This window comes from Bombina bombina, chromosome 8 (assembly GCF_027579735.1).
Source record: "Bombina bombina isolate aBomBom1 chromosome 8, aBomBom1.pri, whole genome shotgun sequence".
NCBI lineage: Eukaryota > Metazoa > Chordata > Amphibia > Anura > Bombinatoridae > Bombina > Bombina bombina.
In genome coordinates this window covers 107,814,720-107,835,861 of record NC_069506.1, presented here as the reverse complement: position 1 = coordinate 107,835,861, position 21,142 = coordinate 107,814,720, and the positions used below count along the sequence as shown (strand labels likewise).

The window sequence follows — 21,142 nt, the reverse complement described above, 5'->3', positions numbered from 1 at the left end:
ATCTACTGAGCTGATCCTGTGTTGGATGTACTTGTTTTAATGGAATCAATAAAGCATTCAAGTTTTATCAGATGGAGTATCCTTGTGTTTTTATCTGTTGATTAATTAACAACCTCTTCCATCCTATCCAGGCTGCCAGCTGACAACCTGCAGTGTTTGTATCCCCTCCAAGTGGTTGTGATGTCATCAGGAGATGCTGAAGTGAGTTTAGAGTTGGAAAAGTTCATGGGTCGTTAAGCTCCAAGGCATACTGTAAGTCTCCCCTCAAAGAGATATTTGCATGCAGCATTGGGAACTCAGGAGTGGGGGAGAAACGTGCATCAATATGCAATTGTATATGGGGTTTTGAAATTGGCTGATGTGACGACTAAATGTCTCGAGAATATCTGCTATCCGTATGAGAACTACCTTTGCCTTTTTCCTTACTTCACAAAGATTACAAGGTGCATTTGACTTCTAAATCCTGTGGGAATTGTATTCTCAAGGTAAAGTGTATGGTCATTCTGGTTGTAGGAAGGATTAATTAAACTATATAACATATACAGTTAAAATATCAGTTAAAGGGATAGTCTACTACTTTTGTTTAAAAAGATAGATAATCCATTTATTAAGTTGGCCCAGTATTTCTGAAATCAATCCTTGGTATTAGGATGATGTTACCATAAAAAGACTAAGGACCAGAAAGTCTGATGTCATCAATAAAGTACAGTGTATGTTTGCTTTATCCAATTTCCCAAATGATTATAAATTTCTTACAGGTCAGGTTTAGCAAGTAAAGCCATCCGGCTGTGATTTACACACAAAGGTCAATAATGAATGTCAGGAAACTGGTATCAGTAGCAGCCACAGTGAAAACCCAAGCAGGTTAAGGTAAGAGAACTTATAAAGCATCTGTAGATACTCTAGGTAAAGTTGCTATGGTGGGAGTGTGTCACATACTATTTAAAGTGAGCAGAACTGTATACCCCTCTAATGTCTCACACCAAATACTTTGGAGTATCTGACATGGAAGCACCAGCAAAAATTGTGGCCTTGAGTAATCGTGTGACAGACAAGTACAAATTCAGTAAATCAGAATATGAAAATCATAATTAAACTTTAATATATGCTCATTTTATATTGTTAAAGGTAAACCTTAAAAACCATTACTGACGTAATGAAGAATATATTACAAAATTACAAACATGCCATTGTTAACAACTAAATCTCAGAGGATCTACAAAACATCTAGGTAAATGAAGAGCTCTGTCCTGCGATTGAGTGTATAGTTCTCAGGAGACATAATACTTACTATAAGCAGGAGTAAAAAGTTGTTGCTAATGTTTGCAAGTCAGGGGGAAAATTACTTATACATCTCATACAATATAGCAACCACAAAAAAAGCCTAATTTCTAACTAGTCTAGAAGTAGTGGAAATTGTTGGCCCTGGCTATAAAAATTGAATTCCACTACCAAATACCATGGTGCACTAAACATGATAGCCCAAACACAGGTTAAATTTTGTGGGAAAGCACATCAGATAATAAACAGTACACATTGTTTTCCACCCTTTTACTTACAGATAAATCTAAAAATGCCATTTGAACGTAACCTTATGGGCTATCTCGCCTCATATGACCTGTGCCAGTACAACATGACAATTGGTAATGGAGTTACCTGAAATTAAAATGTCAGAATTGGGATTTCTACTGGAAAGTAACTGAAGAGTACTGGGACCAGTAGAACAGTAAGTGAATACACTGAAAATCAAGAGAAGGGATCAGTATATGCCTATTATTCAATAACTGCATACTCTTATAAATCTGTAAGATTTATTCTCGGTGGAAACCTTAGAAGCTATTTACGCTGTGGAAAGTGTTGGCACTCTACAAATAACTGAAAATAATAATTTTATGTGTGAATTCTGTAATGTGATACAAGATTTGATTGACTGATAAAACATTTGCCACATTTAGAACAAACAAATGGTTTTTCACCCGTGTGAATTTTTTGGTGTGTAATAAGATTTGATGAGCTGCTAAAACATTTGCCACATTCTGAACATGCAAATGGTTTTTCTCCTGTGTGAATCCTCTTATGAGTAACAAGATATGAGTTCTGGGTAAAACATTTCCCACACTCCGAACAGGCAAATGGTTTTTCTCCTGTGTGAATTCTCTGATGCGTCACGAGGTCTGAATTCTGAGAGAAACGTTTGCCACAGTTTACACACGCAAATTGCTTTTCTCCTGTGTGAGTCCTTTTATGTATAATAAGATTTGAACTCTGCGTAAAACATTTCCCACATTCTGAACATACAAATGGCTTTTCTCCTGTGTGAGTTCTCTTATGGATAACAAGAAGAAATGCTCGGCTAAAACTTTTTTCACATTCAGAACATGCAAATGGTTTCTCCCCTGTGTGAATTTTCTGGTGTGTAAGTAGCGCTAAGTTGCAACTGAAACATTTACCACACTCAGAACACATCAGTGTTTTTTCTCCTTTGTGAGTTATGAGGTGTTTCACTAGATTTGAATTCAATGTAAAACATTTTCCACATTCAGAACATTTGAAGGGTTTTTCGCCCGTGTGGATTTTTTGATGTGTAACAAGACTTGATTTTTGAGTAAAACTTTTCCCACAATCAGAACACACAAACGGCTTTTCACCTGTGTGAATCCGCTTATGTGCTGTAAGACTGGATGGCTGGCTAAAACACTTTCCACAATCAGAACAAGCAAATGGTTTTTCCCCTGTGTGAATTCTTTTATGTTCAATTAGAAGGGATGCTCGGCTAAAGCATTTCCCACATTCAGAACATAAAAATGGTTTTTCTCCTGTATGCACTCTCTGATGTCGAATCAGACTGGCATTTTGGCTAAAACCTTTCCCACAATCAAAACATACAAATTGCCTTTTTCCCATATGAATGTTCTCTTCTGCTAAATGATCACATTCATCTGTTAAACTGTTTCTACTTTCTATTGAAACCAACATTTCTTTTTTGAGAATTTCCTGATGTTTAACAATATCTATGGGGTGTATGTAAAATTTCTGACTTTTAAAGCAGTTATTCAATCTAGCGGACTTACTATTTCTGCCACCATTGCATTTATACGCATTTACTGTTATAGTTTTATTTGTCTTGGTGTTGTCTTGAATGTTTTCAACATGAATAATGTTACATATTTCTGAGTCTTCCTTGTGGGATTTTGTAAGATTGTGTTCTTCATGACAATTCGATTCCTTCTCCATAAATACTCAAATGTCTTGAATTTCTTACTTGGTATTATAATTATCTTCCAATATAGTTAAACTGCTAATGACATTTGATAATATTGCAATTTCCTTTATGTAGTCTGGTAAAATAAGCAGGATTTGTTCTCATTCAAGGGAATTCCTTCTCATGGGTCCATCTGTTAAAAAGAAAATAGCTTTTAACACTTTGCAGTGTATATGAAAATTTAATTAGTTTCATGTTCATGACCAACATATTACAGTCAAATAACAATGCTATTAGTAAAAGCAAACAATAATTGATATGGATCAATTTAGAAACATCAGTTATATTCTACTACCCAGCCAAAACCACAAACCCATTTAAAAGGTAAAGCCAATATTGAGCTAGGATAAGCTATTACATTGTTTTTAATGTTTGTTACAAAAATTATCATTAAATTATGATAAAGGAATAGTGTACTCTAAAACTGTATTCCCCTTAAAGAGATACTAAACCTATTTTTTTTTCATGATTCAGATGGAGCATGCAATTTTAAGCATCTTTCTAATTTAGTCCTGTTATCAATTTTTCTTTGTTTTCTTGGTATCTTTATTTGAAAAAGGAGGAATGTAAAATTTACGAGCCAGCCTGTTTACAGCTTGCTGATTGGTGGCTAAATGTACCCAACAATCAGCAAGCGCTATCCAGGGTTCTGAACCAAAAATGGGCCGGCTCGTAATCTTACATTACTGCTTTTTCAAATAAAGATACCAATAGAATGAAAAAAAATGATAATAGAAGTAATTTAGAAAGTTGCTTAAAATTGCATGCTCTATCTGAATCATGAAAGAAAAAATTTGGGTTCAGTGTCCCTTTAAGGAATTTACAATAGTTTGGCTTTTAGAATATTTGCGTCTTTAAAATAGGACAGTTTGGAGACGGGATAGAACCAAGTGTACATGCCATGATATAGCTTATACATGCAACCTAAAAGTAGTTTTATATCATTTTTAATTATTTAGCATATGTAATACTATCAGAAAGATAGTACAATACTGTAATCAAAAAGGTAATATTTGTTGTTTTTAATAAATATAGACTATTACAGGGCTCGACAAACCCGGTCGCCAGGGCACAACTGGCACCATACCGTCTAGAAAGGATGCAGCTGCACCTATAATTTAGCCGGGTGCAGCTAGATCACTGGTTTTTAAACCTGTCCTCAGGCCTCCCTAACAGGCCGTGTTTTGAGGATATCTGAACTGGAGCACAGGTGAAATAGTCAGCTGATTAGTAAACATAGTTATTTTACCTGCTCTCATCCAAGGTAATTCAGAAAACCTGGCATGTTGGGGAAGCTTGTGGACAGGTTTGAAAATCAGTGAGCTAGATCCTTTCTGGGAGGCATGGCTGGAAACTACAAATCCCAGCATGCCACTAAAAGAACCTTCAATTACTGCAAAAGGAATGTGTCTGCCAACCCTCTGCTGGCCGAAAACCAAAGAGACAAGTACTGTCCCTTTACTGACTTATTTTTGCTCAACAGAACTTGAAAGAGCAGCATTAAGGCATCCCAAGATAACATCTGGTCAAAAAGCCACCTATAATCCACCACTGCACTTAAACATATATCTTAAATATATATTAAAACATGCTATTTGTACTTGTCTATAGTAAAAAATGTAAGTAGCTTGTTCAGTAAGTCATTTTCTCACTTACCTGCCCGTTCAGATGATATATGATCTCAGAGGCGTGAGTCATCAGCATTTTTCCATGTTTAAGAGAATCAGTCCGTTAGTGATATTTTATGCAACCTAAATGAAATAGTTTGCTCCATGTGTTGTCATATTCACGTCTTGATGTGGATTGTCCCATGCAATGGGATATATGTAAGAATGTGTGGGTCTTTTATAGTTTGCAACATCCTGCAGTAAAAGAGGCAGATCTGTCAATACGCTGTTTCATTCAATTTCACTTTAAGACAAGGCTAAAAAAAAAAACCTGGTCGATTTGGTACCTATGCTTCCTTCCACCCACAGCTGGTTTTACTTGCCCACAATCAAAGTATGTACACTACATGTCATTTAGTAGGCTTTGCTGGGAATTACAATACCCAGCATACCACAGGACCAAAGGAAGTGGTGCGGTGGGGACAATAGCTTTACAGAGCAAAGAGGTGATCACATAGCAGGGTCACTGCAGCATAAAATATGCTTTGATTTAACTAAATTCTCAGTTTCTGTCAGACTTCAGGCACAAGCAGACTACGCTAATTAGCCCATTAGGAAATACAATCGGTGGGAATTATGTATTTGTAAGGTTTGTGTGTCATTTTTTAAGTAGCATGAGCACTTTTTAGATTTGTAGAAATGAATAACAATGGAAGCTGCAATATTATCCTCTTAAAAGCCAGTAAACACACAGCAGCATTCTCTGTTACCAGATTTTACTGACAAACACAGTGCTCACATGCAAAAAAAAACACACAGACAACACTCACATATAAATAAATTCCACCTGATTAAATGCAGTTCCTATTGAAATAATTTGAGAGGAAATCCGACAAAGCTCAAGGAGTATTCTCAAAATGTCTGGCTCCTAGAACACTGCATGGTAGCAGTGAAACAATGTTTGTAGTAATGTTAAACATTATTGCAAACATTACTGTCATATAATTCCCAATACATGTGTACTCTAGTGAGCTTATCTAGATATGCTCTTTCACACAAGGGTGGAAACAAAGTACATTTGACAATAAAAGTAAATTAGAATCTTTTTTTAACTGCATGCTGGATCTGAATCAAGAAAATCTATTTTGACTTCCATTTCCCTTTCAATAAATATGTTTATTTGGACCTTTTTGCTGCATCACTATCATTTCAGCTCTCACTTGTAGATAACATTTCTTAATGATTAACAGATCATCTGAAATTCCATTTAGAAAATATTTTCTTTCCTTATACAGAATTTTTCAAATGCGTTCACTATCCACTTGAATGAGAAAAAAAAAAGTAAAGAGGATGTTCATTTCAAATTGGTGAACAGCATGGACACCCTGAGTAAATTTAATACATTTACCACCGTCTAAAAAAAATGAACACAAACACTGTCAAGTTAAATAAAGTCTCATTTTAGCTTTTGCATCTTATTTTATAAACATACACAATACAAATGTAAACTCAAGTATTATAGTTACAGACCTGAAATCTAAAAATCCAGAGCCGGAACAGGAAAAAGAACTGCTAAATCTCCCAGTTTACCATGCATTAGCGAGCAGCAGCCAATCACAACAGATGTAGTGCGACGGCTGCATTTGATTGGATTATCAAGCACCAATACTGTGACCGAGTAGGGGCTGCCTGTCACTAATAAGCGGCAGGTTATTTACAATGTAATAAAAACAGAGATTGGATACGTACGTGTAATATTATTATGCCGCTGCCTTATTGTATATGGGATTCAAGGCAGACTTTTGCCAATGACTGTTATGGTTGACATAATTGCACACGCTCGGTCACGTTCCAATTGATCACATACTGGACTACTGATGTCACCTGTGGTCATGTCTTAGGTACTGCGGATTACCAAAAGGGTACGGATTTACATGTATTAGAGAGTCAGATGGGAGAGGTCAGTGCATGTGTATGTATAGTTTAGGGAGGGTCCTTATACATGTGAGTGCTCTGGTGGGGGGAGGTGTTATGCCTCTATATATATTTATATATGTGAAGGAAGGGTTATACATCACTGTGTATAGTGTGATATATATATCTATATATAATATATATATAGGTGATGTCTAATATGTGTTTCTTAAAGTAACATAAAACATGAATGAATTTCAGTTTTGCATAGAAGCATTTTTGCAATACATATGTATATATGGTGCAGGGAGCATTACTAGTACCTATACAGTTAGCTAATGTTAAAAGTTCTCAAATGTTTTTTGTACAAGTTATCATTACGCCAATTTATGTAAAATTATGAAATGTATTTGTGCTTTGGATAGCTTAAAGGGACATGAAACCTATAATCTTATGTTCATGATTCATATAGAACATACTTTCCAATTTACTTCTATTATTTCATCTGCTTCGTTCTCTTGGTATCCTTTTTTGAAGGAGCAGTAATGCACTACTAGAAGCTAGCTGAAAGCCAATGATAAGAGGCATATATCTACAGTCACCAATCAGAAGCTCCTGAGCCTACCTAGGTATGCTTTTCAACAAAGGATACAAAGAGAACCGAACTAATTAGAAAATAGAAATACATTGGAAAGTGCTGTTTTTTACATTTCTGCAGTGTTTGTGTTTAGCTGTAATTTTCCTCTTACTCATTTACTGTACCCACACATATTATAGACTGTTTTTCTCGCCATTAAATGGACTTTCTAAAGATACCATTATTTTCATCATAGCTTATAATTTACTATAAGAAATTATAAAATATGATGGAAAAAAATGAAAAACACACATTTTTTCTAACTTTGACCCCCAAAATCTGTTACACATCTAAAGCCACCAAAAAACACCCATGCTAAATAGTTTCTAAATTTTGTCCTGAGTTTAAAAATACCCAATGTTTCCATGTTCTTTGCTTTTTTTTTGCAAGTTATAGGGCCATAAGTACAAGTAGCACTGCTATTTCCAAACCATTTTTTTCTTAAAATTAGTGAAAGTTAAATTGGAACACTGATATCTATCCCTGAATATCCCTTCACATGTATATATATTTTTTCTTAGTAGACAACCCAAAGTATTGATCTAGGCCCATTTTGGTATATTTCATGCCACCATTTCACCGCCAAATGTGATTAAATAAAAAAAAAATCGTTAACTTTTTAGGTTTATCACTGGAATTATTTACAAACAGCTTGTGCAATTATGGCACAAATGGTTGTAAATGCTTCTCTGGGATTCCCTTTGTTCAGAAATAGCAGGCATATATGGCTTTGGCATTGCTTTTTTGTAATTAGTAGGCCGCTAAATGCCGCTGCGCACCACACTTGTATTATGCCCATCAGTGAAGGAGTTAATTAGGTAGCTTGTATGGTTAATTTTAGCTTTAGTGTAGAGATCAGCCTCCCACCTGACACATCCCACCCCTGATCTCTTCCTGACCCCCCTCAAACAGCTCTCTTTCCTCCACCCCCCCCCAAAGGTCACCCCATCTTAAGTACTGGCAGAAAGTCTGCCAGTATAAAAATACGTTTTTTTTTTAATATATATTTTCTGCAGGATAGTATCCCCCCTTACATCCCAAACAGCTCCCTAACCCTCCCCCCTCTAACTGTTAGGCACCATCTTAGGCACTGGCAGCTGTCTGCCAGTACCCAGTTTCCAGTAAAATTAGGCTAAATTTTTAAAACAATTAAATAAACCCGTTTTTTCCGTAGTGTAGCTGCCTCCTCTCAATAACCTACCTCACTCCCCCGATCCCTTTCCCAAATCTCTTAACACCCTCTCCCTCCTTCCCACTCACTCACTTCCCACATCATTTCCATAGTGTAGCTGTCCCACCCGCTCCCGCCCTCCTCCCACCCTCTCATGCCCCCTCCCGCCCTCCCACCGAATCCAGCGATGGTCCACCCACTCACCTCCCTCTTACGCCACCAACGATCGGCACCATTGCTGGCCGATGCAGAGAGGGCCACTTCTGTGGCCCTCTCTGCATCGGTTGCTTACCAGAGGGTATTGCAGGATGCCTCAATATCAAGGCAACACTGCAATACCCTGAAACGGCTGGAAGCAATCAGGATCGCTTCCAGCGCTTGAAACCCCTGAGGACGTGTCAGGCACGTCCTTTGTCATTAACAACCGTTTTTTGTAGGACGTGCCTGGCAGGTCCTTGGTCGTTAAGGGGTTAAGAGACATTTAATAAATAACAGAAAATGTTATAATAGTGCAAAGTATTACACTGGCCTCACCTAGTACTTCGTAATGCCACCTGGCTGGCAAAACTTTCTGTGGAGAACACTGCCCTGTGCACTGTCATTCAAACACAGAGCCTGCTCAGAGATCCTGGCCTTTATTCATCACATTTAATTAATCAGCGACAGCATAAATTGAGTCTATGAGGCCAATTTATCAAAGGTCTTGCGGACCTAATCCGACAGTGCGGACGAGGTCCGCAAGACCTCGTTGAATGCGAAGAGCAATACGCTCTCCATATTCAGCATTGCACCAGCAGCTCACAAGAGCTGCTGGTGCAACGCCGCCCCCTGCAGACTCGCGACCAATCGGCTGCCAGCAGGGGGTGTTAATCAACCCGATCGTACTCGATCGGGTTGAATTCCGGCGATGTCTGTCCGCCTGCTCAGAGCAGGCGGACAGGGTTATGGAGCAGTGGTCTTTAGACTGCTGCTTCATAACTGCTGTTTCTGGCGAGTCTGCAAGCTCGCCAGAAACACGGGCCCTCAAGCTCTATTCGGAGCTTGATAATTGGGCCTCTATGTCTACACAGCATATGCTGCTCTGGGGTTTTTGAATGTATGTGCAAAGTAAAAGTGATTTCTTTTATTAGAACCATTATTTTGCTATTACAAGTGTATTGCACAAATGGTATTAAAAACTCAAATGCACCAAGGTGTGTGTACAGTTTGAGTTTTATTGATCATCAGCTTTCCACCAAGCATCAACACAAGGATTGTCCTAGTATGCAAGGATAAATGTATATTGTATGAAACTTACTTTTTTTTATTATTATTATAATGCAGCAATATTATCTCAGATTATCCTACAGCTGAGGGAAGATACCCCAAGATGGGTAGAACCTGAAGATTTTCTGGTACGTGGTTATTATTTTCATAATATGTTGATGTCTATTTTGATTTCATTTATTGAATATACTGATGTATATCGGCTTCTTTGTGTTGTCCTATTTTTTTTATTGCTATTTATTAAATTTTTGGTTAACATTTACAGTTTGTCTTTGTATGATGTAATCTCTTATTTTTACAAATAAACAACCTACAGTCTTTAGTGCTCAAACATCTAGGGGGCATTGTAGAACAATAAGTTATAGCCCATATGGCTGGTCCCAGCTTAAGTCCCCCAATTATTATTGCATTAAAGGGCCACTAAACACAAAATATTTCTTTTGTGATTCAGATAGAACATACAAATTTAAACAACATTACAATTTACTTCTATTATTTATTTTGCTTCATTTTGTAGATATCCTTATTTGAAGAAAAAGCAATGCACATGGGTGAGCCAATCACATGAGGCTTCTATGTGAAGCAACCAATCAGCAGCCACTGACCATATCTAGATATGCTTTTCAGCAAAGAATATCAAGAGAATAAAACAAATTAGATAATAGAAGTAAATTAGAAAGATGTTTAAAAATGCATTCTCTTTCTAAATCATGAAAGAAAAAATGTGGGTTTCATATCCCTTTAAGAGGGTTTTACTGCTTGAGGATATATATATATATATATATATATATATATATATAAACTATATTGCCTGAAGTATGTGGACACCCCTACTAATTATTGAGTTCAGGTGTTTTAACAACACCCATTGCTAACAGGTGCATACAATCCAGCACATAGCCATAAAATCTTCATAGACAAACATTGGTAGTACAAAGAGTCGTACTGAAGAGCTCAGTGACAATAAACGTGATGCCATTTTTGCCACAAGTCAGTTCATGAAATTTCTGCCCTATTAGAGATTTCCCGGTCAACTGTAAGTGCTATTAAAGTGAATGTAAAGTTTGCAGAATGAGTGCCCTGTTTTCTAATAATTCTATTAAAAACAGGGGCACTTTCATTCTTCAAATTTTACATTTCACTGGTTTTGTTAAAATACTTACCTATTCTTCTTGAAAGCCGCACCAGTGCTTCTCCAGCCCGTCGCAAGTCTCTTCATACGTCAGCAATGACGATTCCGGCATCCTCCAATCACGGCTCCCCCCTCCCCCCGGGGGAATCATTGGCTAAAGCAACGCCATGATTGGAGGAAGGCCCGGATTGTCATTTCTGATGTAGAAGTGGCTTGCGACGGGCGGGGGAAGCGCTGTAGCGGCTTTCACAAAGAAAAGGTAAGTATTTTAACAAAACCAGTGAAATGTAAAATTTGTTGAATGAAAGTGCCCCTGTTTTTAATAGGATTATTAAAAACCGGGCACTGGTTCATCAAAATTTACATTCACTTAAATGTGAAGTAAAAGCATCTATGAACAACAACAGCCCTGTCACGAGGTGGTAGGCCACGCAAACTCACTGAGTAGGGCTGTTAAGTGCTGAAGCACGTGGCATGTAAAATGTTCCTATCATCTGTTGCATCACTCACTACAGAGTGAAAACAACATCAGCACAAGAGCTGTGCATTGGGAGCTTCATGAAATGGGTTTCATTGGCTGAGCAACTGTACACAAACCTCACATTAACATGCACAAGGGTTAGTTGGAGTGGTGTAAAGCCTGGTGCCGCTGGACTCTGGAGCAGTGGAAATATGTTCTCTGGAGTCTTGAATCACGCGTCACTATCTGACAATCTGACGGAAGAATCTGGGTGTGGCGGATCCCAGGACAGCGTTACCTACCTGAATGCATAGTGCCTACTGTAAAGTCCATATTAATGCCCATGGTTTCGGAATGGGATGTCCAGCAAGCTCATATAGGTGTGATGGTTAGACGTCCATATACGTTTGTACTTTTGGGCATACAGTGTATATATGAGAGAGCTTCTTTAAATAATAAGCTACAAAAGTAAAATTACAGTCATATATAATTGTATTGATATAAACCCCACACCCCTGACACACAGAACTCGGTAACCCTGTTAGCTAAACCAAGTTTACACATTGCCTTGCACTGATAATTAACACAGTCAGAATTGCTTAAAGGGACATGAACCCAAAATTTTTTCTTTCATGATTATGATAGAGAATACAATTTTAAACAACTTTCTAATTTTCTTCTATTATCTAATTTGTTTCATTCATTTGGTATCATTTGTTGAAGGAGCAGCAATGCAGTAATGGTTTCTAACTGAACTCATGGGTGAGCCAATCAAAATCACTATATATATGCAGCTACCAATCAACAGCTAAATCCTTGGTTCTTTGTTGCTCCTGAGCTTACATCGATGAACCTTTCAGCAAAGGATAACAAGAGAAAGAAGTAAATTAAATAATAGAAGTAAATTGGAAACTTGTTTAAAATTGTATTCTGTATCTGAATAATGAAAGAAAATGAATGTTTTTACTATACATTATGATTATTATTTTTGTTTAGATTGTTTCTTTTAAAGGAACGTAATGGTACATCATTTGCTAGAGCAATTTGTAATTACACTATTGCATGCATGTAACTACGTCCTGCAGATGGGTTAAACACATAGTTAAAGGTACATAAAACTCCCTTTTTTTCATGATTCCGATAGAACATAACATTTTAAATAAGTTTCTAATTTACTTCTGTTATCAAATGGTCTTTGTTTTCTTGTTATCCTTTGTTGAAAAGCAGGAAGGTCAGTTTAGGAGTGTGCACGTGTCTGAAACACTATACGGCAGCAGTTTTGCAACAATGCTATACATTAGCAAGCACACTAGATGGCAGCACTTTTTCCTGTCATGTAGTCCTCCAGACATGTGCATGCTACCTATCTAGATATCTCTCCAACAAAGAATAACATAAGAATGAAGCAAATTTGATAACAGAAGTAAATGGGAAACCTTTTTTTTAAATTCTCTCTCTGAATCATAAAAGAAAAAAATGTGGGTTTCATGTCCCTTTAAAGTCAGCTCCACAGCAGTTCACTATTGGGGGCAAGCTGAATACATCTGGTGAGCAAGTGACAAAAAGCATTTGCATTAATCTGTGATCACCAGCTAGCTCCCAGTAGGGGGACAATAATAATAATATGACTTCAATGCATATATTAAACATATCTCATCTGCTCCATATTGGTATCTTCTCTTTAATTTTCAGATCCCCATTGCAGTAAAGGAAACAATAAATATACATGTTATTCTATACATGGTTAAGGAAATAGAGCTAAATAGTTCGGTGATAATTATAATCAGCCAGTGAAGATCCTGAACCAGATCTTTACAGATGACATGATGACCAGAGAGGTAAGGTGGGTTGTGCATATTGACACTTGCTGCAAACACAGGAATACAAATATTATAGTTGTAATTTAAAGTGCCATAAAACAGGTTGAGTTCTGTGCATATCCTAAAAGGGCTAATTAAGTAAAAATAGTTTGCATACTTTTTTTTTTTTTTTAAATTGCTGGCAAGTATTTTAAAATAATTTTTAAGAATAAGCAAAAATACTTAAAGGCACACTGAACCCAAAAAATTTATTTCGTGATTCAGATAGAGCATGCAATTTTAAGCAACTTTCTAATTTACTCCTATTATCAATTTTTCTTCATTCTCTTGCTATCTTTATATAAAAAAGAAGACATCTAAGCTTTTTTCTTGGTTCAGAACTATGGACAGCAGTTTTTGATTGGTGGATGAATTTATCCACCAATCAGCAAGGACAACCTAGGTTGTTCACCAAAAATGGTCCGGCATCTAAACTTACATTCTTGCATTTCAAATAAAGATACCAAGAGAATAAAGAACATTTGATAATAGGAGTAAATTAGAAAGTTGCTTAAAATTCCATGCTCTATCTGAATCACAAAAGAAAAAAATTGGGTTCAGTGTCCCTTTAAATAACCATGCTGTCTGTAGCAGTCTACTCCACCCCCCTTATCAGTGTTTAGACACAGGCATTGTATTTCAACTGAGTTCACAGCTTCTACACATGCTCCAGCAGATAATCCCTGTTCACTTTTGCATTCTACCAAAACAACAATAGAGATAGATACAGCCATAGAAGGAAATGTGTGGGGGGAGTTAGAGCTTTACAATTCAGAAACTAAAAAGAAAGGGTTAATGGCGAGGCACTACAGTATAAATTTGCAGGTAAAGTAATTAAAGTACATATTATATTTTGTCTCTATCTCAACTTGTTTAATGTCCCTTTAAATATCGACCATACAAGCAGTTTAAAGTAAGACTGGAGTTTTAAAACTTCATTTGATCTTAAAGAAAGAGGGTTTTGGAATGCAAACAATTATATCGTTAAAGGAGCAGTCAACATTAAAATTGTTATTGTTTAAAAAGATAGATAACACCTTTAATACCCATTCCCTAGCTTTGCACAACCAACAATGTTAGATTAATATATTTTATAACATTTAAACCTCTAAATGTTTCTAAGCCACTACAGACAGCCTCTTATCACATGCTTTTTTATTAGCTTTTCACAAGTGACTGCTAATCCATGTGGGCCATATAGATAACATTGTGCTCACGCCCGTGGAGTTGTGCAGGACACATCACTAATTGGCTAAAATGCAAGTCAATAGATAATAAATATCCATGTGATCAGGGGGCTGTCGAAAAAGGCTTTTTAAACTATACATTTTTTGGAGTAAACTGTCCCTCTTTAGATGGAAACAGTAACATTATTTCACATCAGACACTAAAAATATACAAAAGATTTATTGCAGGGGTTAGTGCTGAGCAAGCTACAGATATATGGCTATCTAGAGCAGGGCTCGGCTAATGGTAAGCAGCATGGCACCTATACTATGGGCCTTGTACCTTTGTAAAAATACCTTCTGGCCCTGTCGTACTCTGTCATTGTGATCTGTCATTCATCTCTCTGTCATTGTAGTCTGCCGTTGTATTCTGTCATGCACACCTCTGTCATTGTACTCTGTCATGCACCTCTCTGCCTGTCATTGTACTTTGTCATGCACCTCTCTGCCTGTCATTGTACTTTGTCATGCACCTCTCTGTCTGTCATTGTACGCTGTCATCGTACTCTGTCATCTACCTCACTGTCATTGTACTCTGTCATGCATCTCTGTCACTGTACTCTGTCATGCATCTCTGTCATTGTACTCTGTCATACATCTCTGTCATTGTACTTTGTCATGCATCTCTGTGTCATTGTACTCTGTCATGCACTTCTCTGTCATTGTATTCTGTCATGCACCTCACTGTCATTGTACTCTGTCATACATCTCTGTCACTGTACTTTGTCATGCATCTCTGTGTCATTGTACTCTGTCATGCACCTCTGTGTCATTGTATTCTGTCCTGCATCTCTGTCATTGTACTCTGTCATACATCTCTCTGTTATTGTACTCTGTTATTGTACTCTGTCATTGTACTCTGTCATGCATCTCTGTGTCATTGTACTCATGCACCTCTCTGTCATGCACCTCTGTCATTGTACTCTGTCATGCATCTCTCTATCATTGTACTCTGTCATGTACCTCTCTGTCATTGTACTCTGTCATGCATCTCTCTGTCATTGTACTCTGTCATGCATCTCTCTGTCATTGTACTCTGCCATGCATCTCTGTCATTGTACTCTGTCATGCATCTCTATGTCATTGTACTCCGTCATGCACCTCGGTGTCATTGTACTCATGCACCTCTCTGTCATTGTACTTCGTCATGCACCTCGGTGTCATTGTACTCATGCACCTCTCTGTCATTGTACTCTGTCATGCATCTATGTGTCATTGTACTCTGTCATGCATCTCTCTGTCATTGTACTCTGTCATGCATCTATGTGTCATTGTACTCATGCACCTCTCTGTCATTGTACTCTGCCATGGACCTCTCTGTCATTGTACTCTGCCATGTATATCTCTCTGTCATTGTACTCTGTCATGTACCTCTCTGCCATTGTACTCTGTCATGTACCTCTGTGTCATTGTACTCTGTCATGCACCTCTGTGTCATTGTACTCTGTAATGCATCTCTCTGTCATTGTACTCTGTCATGCACATCTGTGTCATTGTACTCTGTCATGCATCTCTATGTCATTGTACTCTGTCATGCATCTCTATGTCATTGTACTCTGTCATGCACCTCTGTGTCATTGTACTCTGTCATGCATCTCTATGTCATTGTACTCTGTCATGCACCTCTGTATCATTGTACTCTGTCATGCACCTCTGTGTCATTGTACTCTGTCATGCACCTCTGTGTCATTGTACTTTGTCATGCATCTCTCTGTCATTGTACTCTGTCATGTACCTCTCTGTCATTGTACTCTGTCATGCATCTCTCTGTCATTGTACTCTGTCTTGCACCTATGTGTAATTGTACTCTGTCATGTACCTCTCTGTTATTGTACTCTGTAATGCATCCCTCTGTCATGCACCTCTATGTCATTGTACTCTGTCATGTACCTCTCTGTCATTGTACTCTGTCATGCACCTCTATGTCATTGTACTCTGTTATGCTCATCTGTGTCATTGTACTCTGTCATGCACCTCTGTGTCATTGTACTCTGTCATGCATCTTTATGTCATTGTACTCTGTCATGCATCTCACTGTCATTGTACTCTGTCATACACCTCTATGTCATTGTACTCTGTCATACACCTCTGTGTCATTGTACTCAGTCATGCATCCCTATGTCATTGTACTCTGTCATGCACCTCTGTGTCATTGTACTCATGCATCTCTTTGTCATTGTACTCTGTGATGCATCTCTTTGTCATTGTACTCTGTCATGCATCTCTGTGTCATTGTACTCATGCACCTCTCTGTCATGCACCTCTGTCATTGTACTCTGTCATGCATCTCTCTATCATTGTACTCTGTCATGCACCTCTCTGTCATTGTACTCCATCATGCACCTCTCTGTCATTGTACTCTGTCATGCTCTCTCTGTGTCATTGTACTATGTCATGCATCTCTCTGTCATTGTACTCTGCCATGCATCTCTGTCATTGTACTCTGTCATGGATCTCTATGTCATTGTACTCCGTCATGCACCTCAGTGTCATTGTACTCATGCACCTCTCTGTCATTGTACTCTCTCATGCATCTATGTGTCATTGTACTCTGTCATGCATCTCTCTGTCATTGTACTCTGTCATGCATCTCTCTGTCATTGTACTCCGTCATGCACCTCTGTCATTGTACTCATGCACCTCTCTGTCATTGTACTCTGTCATGCATCTATGTGTCATTGTACTCTGTCATGCATCTATGTGTCATTGTACTCATGCACCTCTCTGTCATTGTACTCTGCCATGGACCTCTCTGTCATTGTACTCTGCCATGGACCTCTCTGTCATTGTACTCTGTCATACATCTCTCTGTTATTGTACTCTGTCATTGTACTCTGTCATGCATCTCTCTATCATTGTACTCTGTCATGCATCTCTCTGTCATTGTACTCTGTCATGTACCTCTCTGTCATTGTACTCTGTCATGCATCTCTCTGTCATTGTACTCTGCCATGCATCTCTGTCATTGTACTCTGTCATGCATCTCTCTATCATTGTACTCTGTCATGCATCTCTCTGTCATTGTACTCTGTCATGTACCTCTCTGTCATTGTACTCTGTCATGCATCTCTCTGTCATTGTACTCTGCCATGCATCTCTGTCATTGTACTCTGTCATGCATCTCTATGTCATTGTACTCAGTCATGCACCTCGGTGTCATTCTACTCATGCACCTCTCTGTCATTGTACTTCGTCATGCACCTCGGTGTCATTGTACTCATGCACCTCTCTGTCATTGTACTCTGTCATGCATCTATGTGTCATTGTACTCTGTCATGCATCTCTCTGTCATTGTACTCTGTCATGCATCTATGTGTCATTGTACTCATGCACCTCTCTGTCATTGTACTCTGCCATGGACCTCTCTGTCATTGTACTCTGCCATGTATATCTCTCTGTCATTGTACTCTGTCATGTACCTCTCTGTCATTGTACTCTGTCATGCACCTCTGTGTCATTGTACTCTCTCATGCACCTCTCTGTCATTGTACTCTGTCATGGATCTTTATGTCATTGTACTCTGTCATGTACCTTTCTGCCATTGTACTCTGTCATGTACCTCTCTGTCATTGTACTCTGTCATGCACCTCTGTGTCATTGTACTCTGTAATGCATCTCTCTGTCATTGTACTCTGTCATGCACCTCTGTGTCATTGTACTTTGTCATGCATCTCTCTGTCATTGTACTCTGTCATGTACCTCTCTGTCATTGTACTCTGTCATGCATCTCTCTGTCATTGTACTCTGTCTTGCACCTATGTGTAATTGTACTCTGTCATGTACCTCTCTGTTATTGTACTCTGTAATGCATCCCTCTGTCATGCACCTCTATGTCATTGTACTCTGTCATGTACCTCTCTGTCATTGTACTCTGTCATGCACCTCTATGTCATTGTACTCTGTTATGCTCAACTGTGTCATTGTACTCTGTCATGCACCTCTGTGTCATTGTACTCTGTCATGCATCTCACTGTCATTGTACTCTGTCATACACCTCTATGTCATTGTACTCTGTCATACACCTCTGTGTCATTGTACTCAGTCATGCATGCCTATGTCATTGTACTCTGTCATGCACCTCTGTGTCATTGTACTCATGCATCTCTTTGTCATTGTACTCTGTGATGCATCTCTTTGTCATTGTACTCTGTCATGCATCTCTGTGTCATTGTACTCATGCACCTCTCTATCATGCACCTCTGTCATTGTACTCTGTCATGCATCTCTCTATCATTGTACTCTGTCATGCACCTCTCTGTCATTGTACTCCGTCATGCACCTCTCTGTCATTGTACTCTGTCATGCATCTCTCTGTCATTGTACTCTGCCATGCATCTCTGTCATTGTACTCTGTCATGGATCTCTATGTCATTGTACTCCGTCATGCACCTCAGTGTCATTGTACTCATGCACCTCTCTGTCATTGTACTCTCTCATGCATCTATGTGTCATTGTACTCTGTCATGCATCTCTCTGTCATTGTACTCTGTCATGCATCTCTCTGTCATTGTACTCCGTCATGCACCTCTCTGTCATTGTACTCATGCACCTCTCTGTCATTGTACTCTGTCATGCATCTATGTGTCATTGTACTCTGTCATGCATCTATGTGTCATTGTACTCATGCACCTCTCTGTCATTGTACTCTGCCATGGACCTCTCTGTCATTGTACTCTGTCATGTACCTCTCTGTCATTGTACTCTGTCATGCACCTCTGTGTCATTGTACTCTCTCATGCACCTCTCTGTCATTGTACTCTGTCATTGATCTTTATGTCATTGTACTCTGTCATGCACCTCTGTGTCATTGTACTCTGTAATGCATCTCTCTGTCATTGTACTCTGTCATGCACATCTGTGTCATTGTACTCTGTCATGCATCTCTATGTCATTGTACTCTGTCATGCATCTCTATGTCATTTTACTCTGTCATGCACCTCTCTGTCATTGTACTCTGTCATGCTCTCTCTGTGTCATTGTACTCTGTCATGCATCTCTCTGTCATTGTACTCTGCCATGCATCTCTGTCATTGTACTCTGTCATGCATCTCTATGTCATTGTACTCTGTCATGCATCTCTATGTCATTGTACTCTGCCATGCATCACTCTGTCATGTACCTCTCTGTCATTGTACTCTGTCATGCACCTCTTTGTCATTGTACTCTGTCATGCATCACTCTGTCATGTACCTCTCTGTCATTGTACTCTGTCATGCACCTCTGTGTCATTGTACTCTGTCATGCACCTCTGTGTCATTGTACTTTGTCATGCATCTCTCTGTCATTGTACTCTGCCATGCACCTCTCTGTCATTGTACTTTGTCATGTACCTCTCTGTTATTGTACTCTGTCATGCATCTCTCTGTCATTGTACTCATGCACCTCTCTGTCATTGTACGCTGTGATGCATCTCTTTGTCAATGTACTCTGTCATGCATCTCTGTGTCATTGTACTCATGCACCTCTCTGTCATGCATCTCTCTATCATTGTACTCTGTCATGCACCTCTCTGTGTCATTGTACTATGTCATGCATCTCTCTGTCATTGTACTCTGCCATGCATCTCTGTCATTGTACTCTGTCATGCATCTCTGTCATTGTACTCCGTCATGCACCTCGGTGTCATTGTACTCATGCACCTCTCTGTCATTGTACTTCGTCATGCACCTCAGTGTCATTGTACTCATGCACCTCTCTGTCATTGTACTCTCTCATGCATCTATGTGTCATTGTACTCTGTCATGCATCTCTCTGTCATTGTACTCTGTCATGCATCTCTCTGTCATTGTACTCTGTCATGTACCTCTCTGTTATTGTACTCTGTCATGCATCTCTCTGTCATGCAACTCTATGTCATTGTACTCTGTCATGCACCTCTGTGTCATTGTACTCTGTCATGCATCTCTGTGTCATGCACCTCTATGTCATTGTACTCTGTTATGCACTTCTGTGTCATTGTACTCTGTGATGCACTTCTGTGTCATTGTACTCTGTGATGCACTTCTATGTCATTGTACTCTGTCATGCACCTCTGTGTCATTGTACTCTGTCATGCACCTCTTTGTCATTGTACTCTGTCATGCACCTCTATGTCATTGTACTCTGTTATGCACCTCTGTGTCATTGTACTCTGTCATGCACCTCTGTGTCATTGTACTCTGTCATGCACCTCTTTGTCATTGTACTATGTCATGCATCTCTCTGTCATTGTACTCTGTCATGCATCTTTATGTCATTGTACTCATGCACCTCTCTGTCATTGTACTCCGTCATGCACCTCTATCATTGTACTCTGTCATGCATCTATGTGTCATTGTACTCATGCACCTCTCTGTCATTGTACTCTGCCATGGACCTCTCTGTCATTGTACTCTGCCATGGATCTTTATGTCATTGTACTCTGTCATGTACCTCTCTGCCATTGTACTCTGTCATGCACCTCTGTGTCATTGTACTCTGTCATGTACCTCTGTGTCATTGTACTCTGTCATGGATCTTTATGTCATTGTACTCTGTCATGTACCTCTCTGCCATTGTACTCTGTCATGTACCTCTCTGTCATTGTACTCTGTCATGCACCTCTGTGTCATTGTACTCTGTAATGCATC

General features: G+C 38.7%; 2 protein-coding genes across 2 annotated transcripts in view; one reads left to right on the top strand and one right to left on the bottom strand.

Moving 5' to 3' along the window:
• Positions 1-1,079: 1,079 nt before the first annotated feature.
• LOC128638510 (zinc finger protein OZF) lies at positions 1,080-6,452 on the bottom strand. The gene is made up of 3 exons (XM_053690509.1): positions 6,400-6,452; positions 4,919-5,124; positions 1,080-3,395 (listed from the first exon to the last, which is right to left on the bottom strand). The coding sequence occupies exon 3, from the start codon at positions 3,232-3,234 to the stop codon at positions 1,891-1,893; it is 1,344 nt and encodes a 447-aa protein (XP_053546484.1). The 5' UTR covers positions 3,235-3,395; positions 4,919-5,124; positions 6,400-6,452; the 3' UTR covers positions 1,080-1,890.
• A 159-nt stretch (positions 6,453-6,611) lies between these two features.
• Positions 6,612-21,142, top strand: part of LOC128638500 (gastrula zinc finger protein XlCGF57.1) — a 212,806-nt gene continuing 198,275 nt past the window's right edge. Inside the window, exons 1-3 of the mRNA XM_053690488.1 lie at positions 6,612-6,791; positions 9,929-9,985; positions 13,142-13,292. The gene's annotated coding sequence lies outside the window, so the exon portion shown is untranslated. The remainder of the gene's footprint in view (positions 6,792-9,928; positions 9,986-13,141; positions 13,293-21,142) is intronic.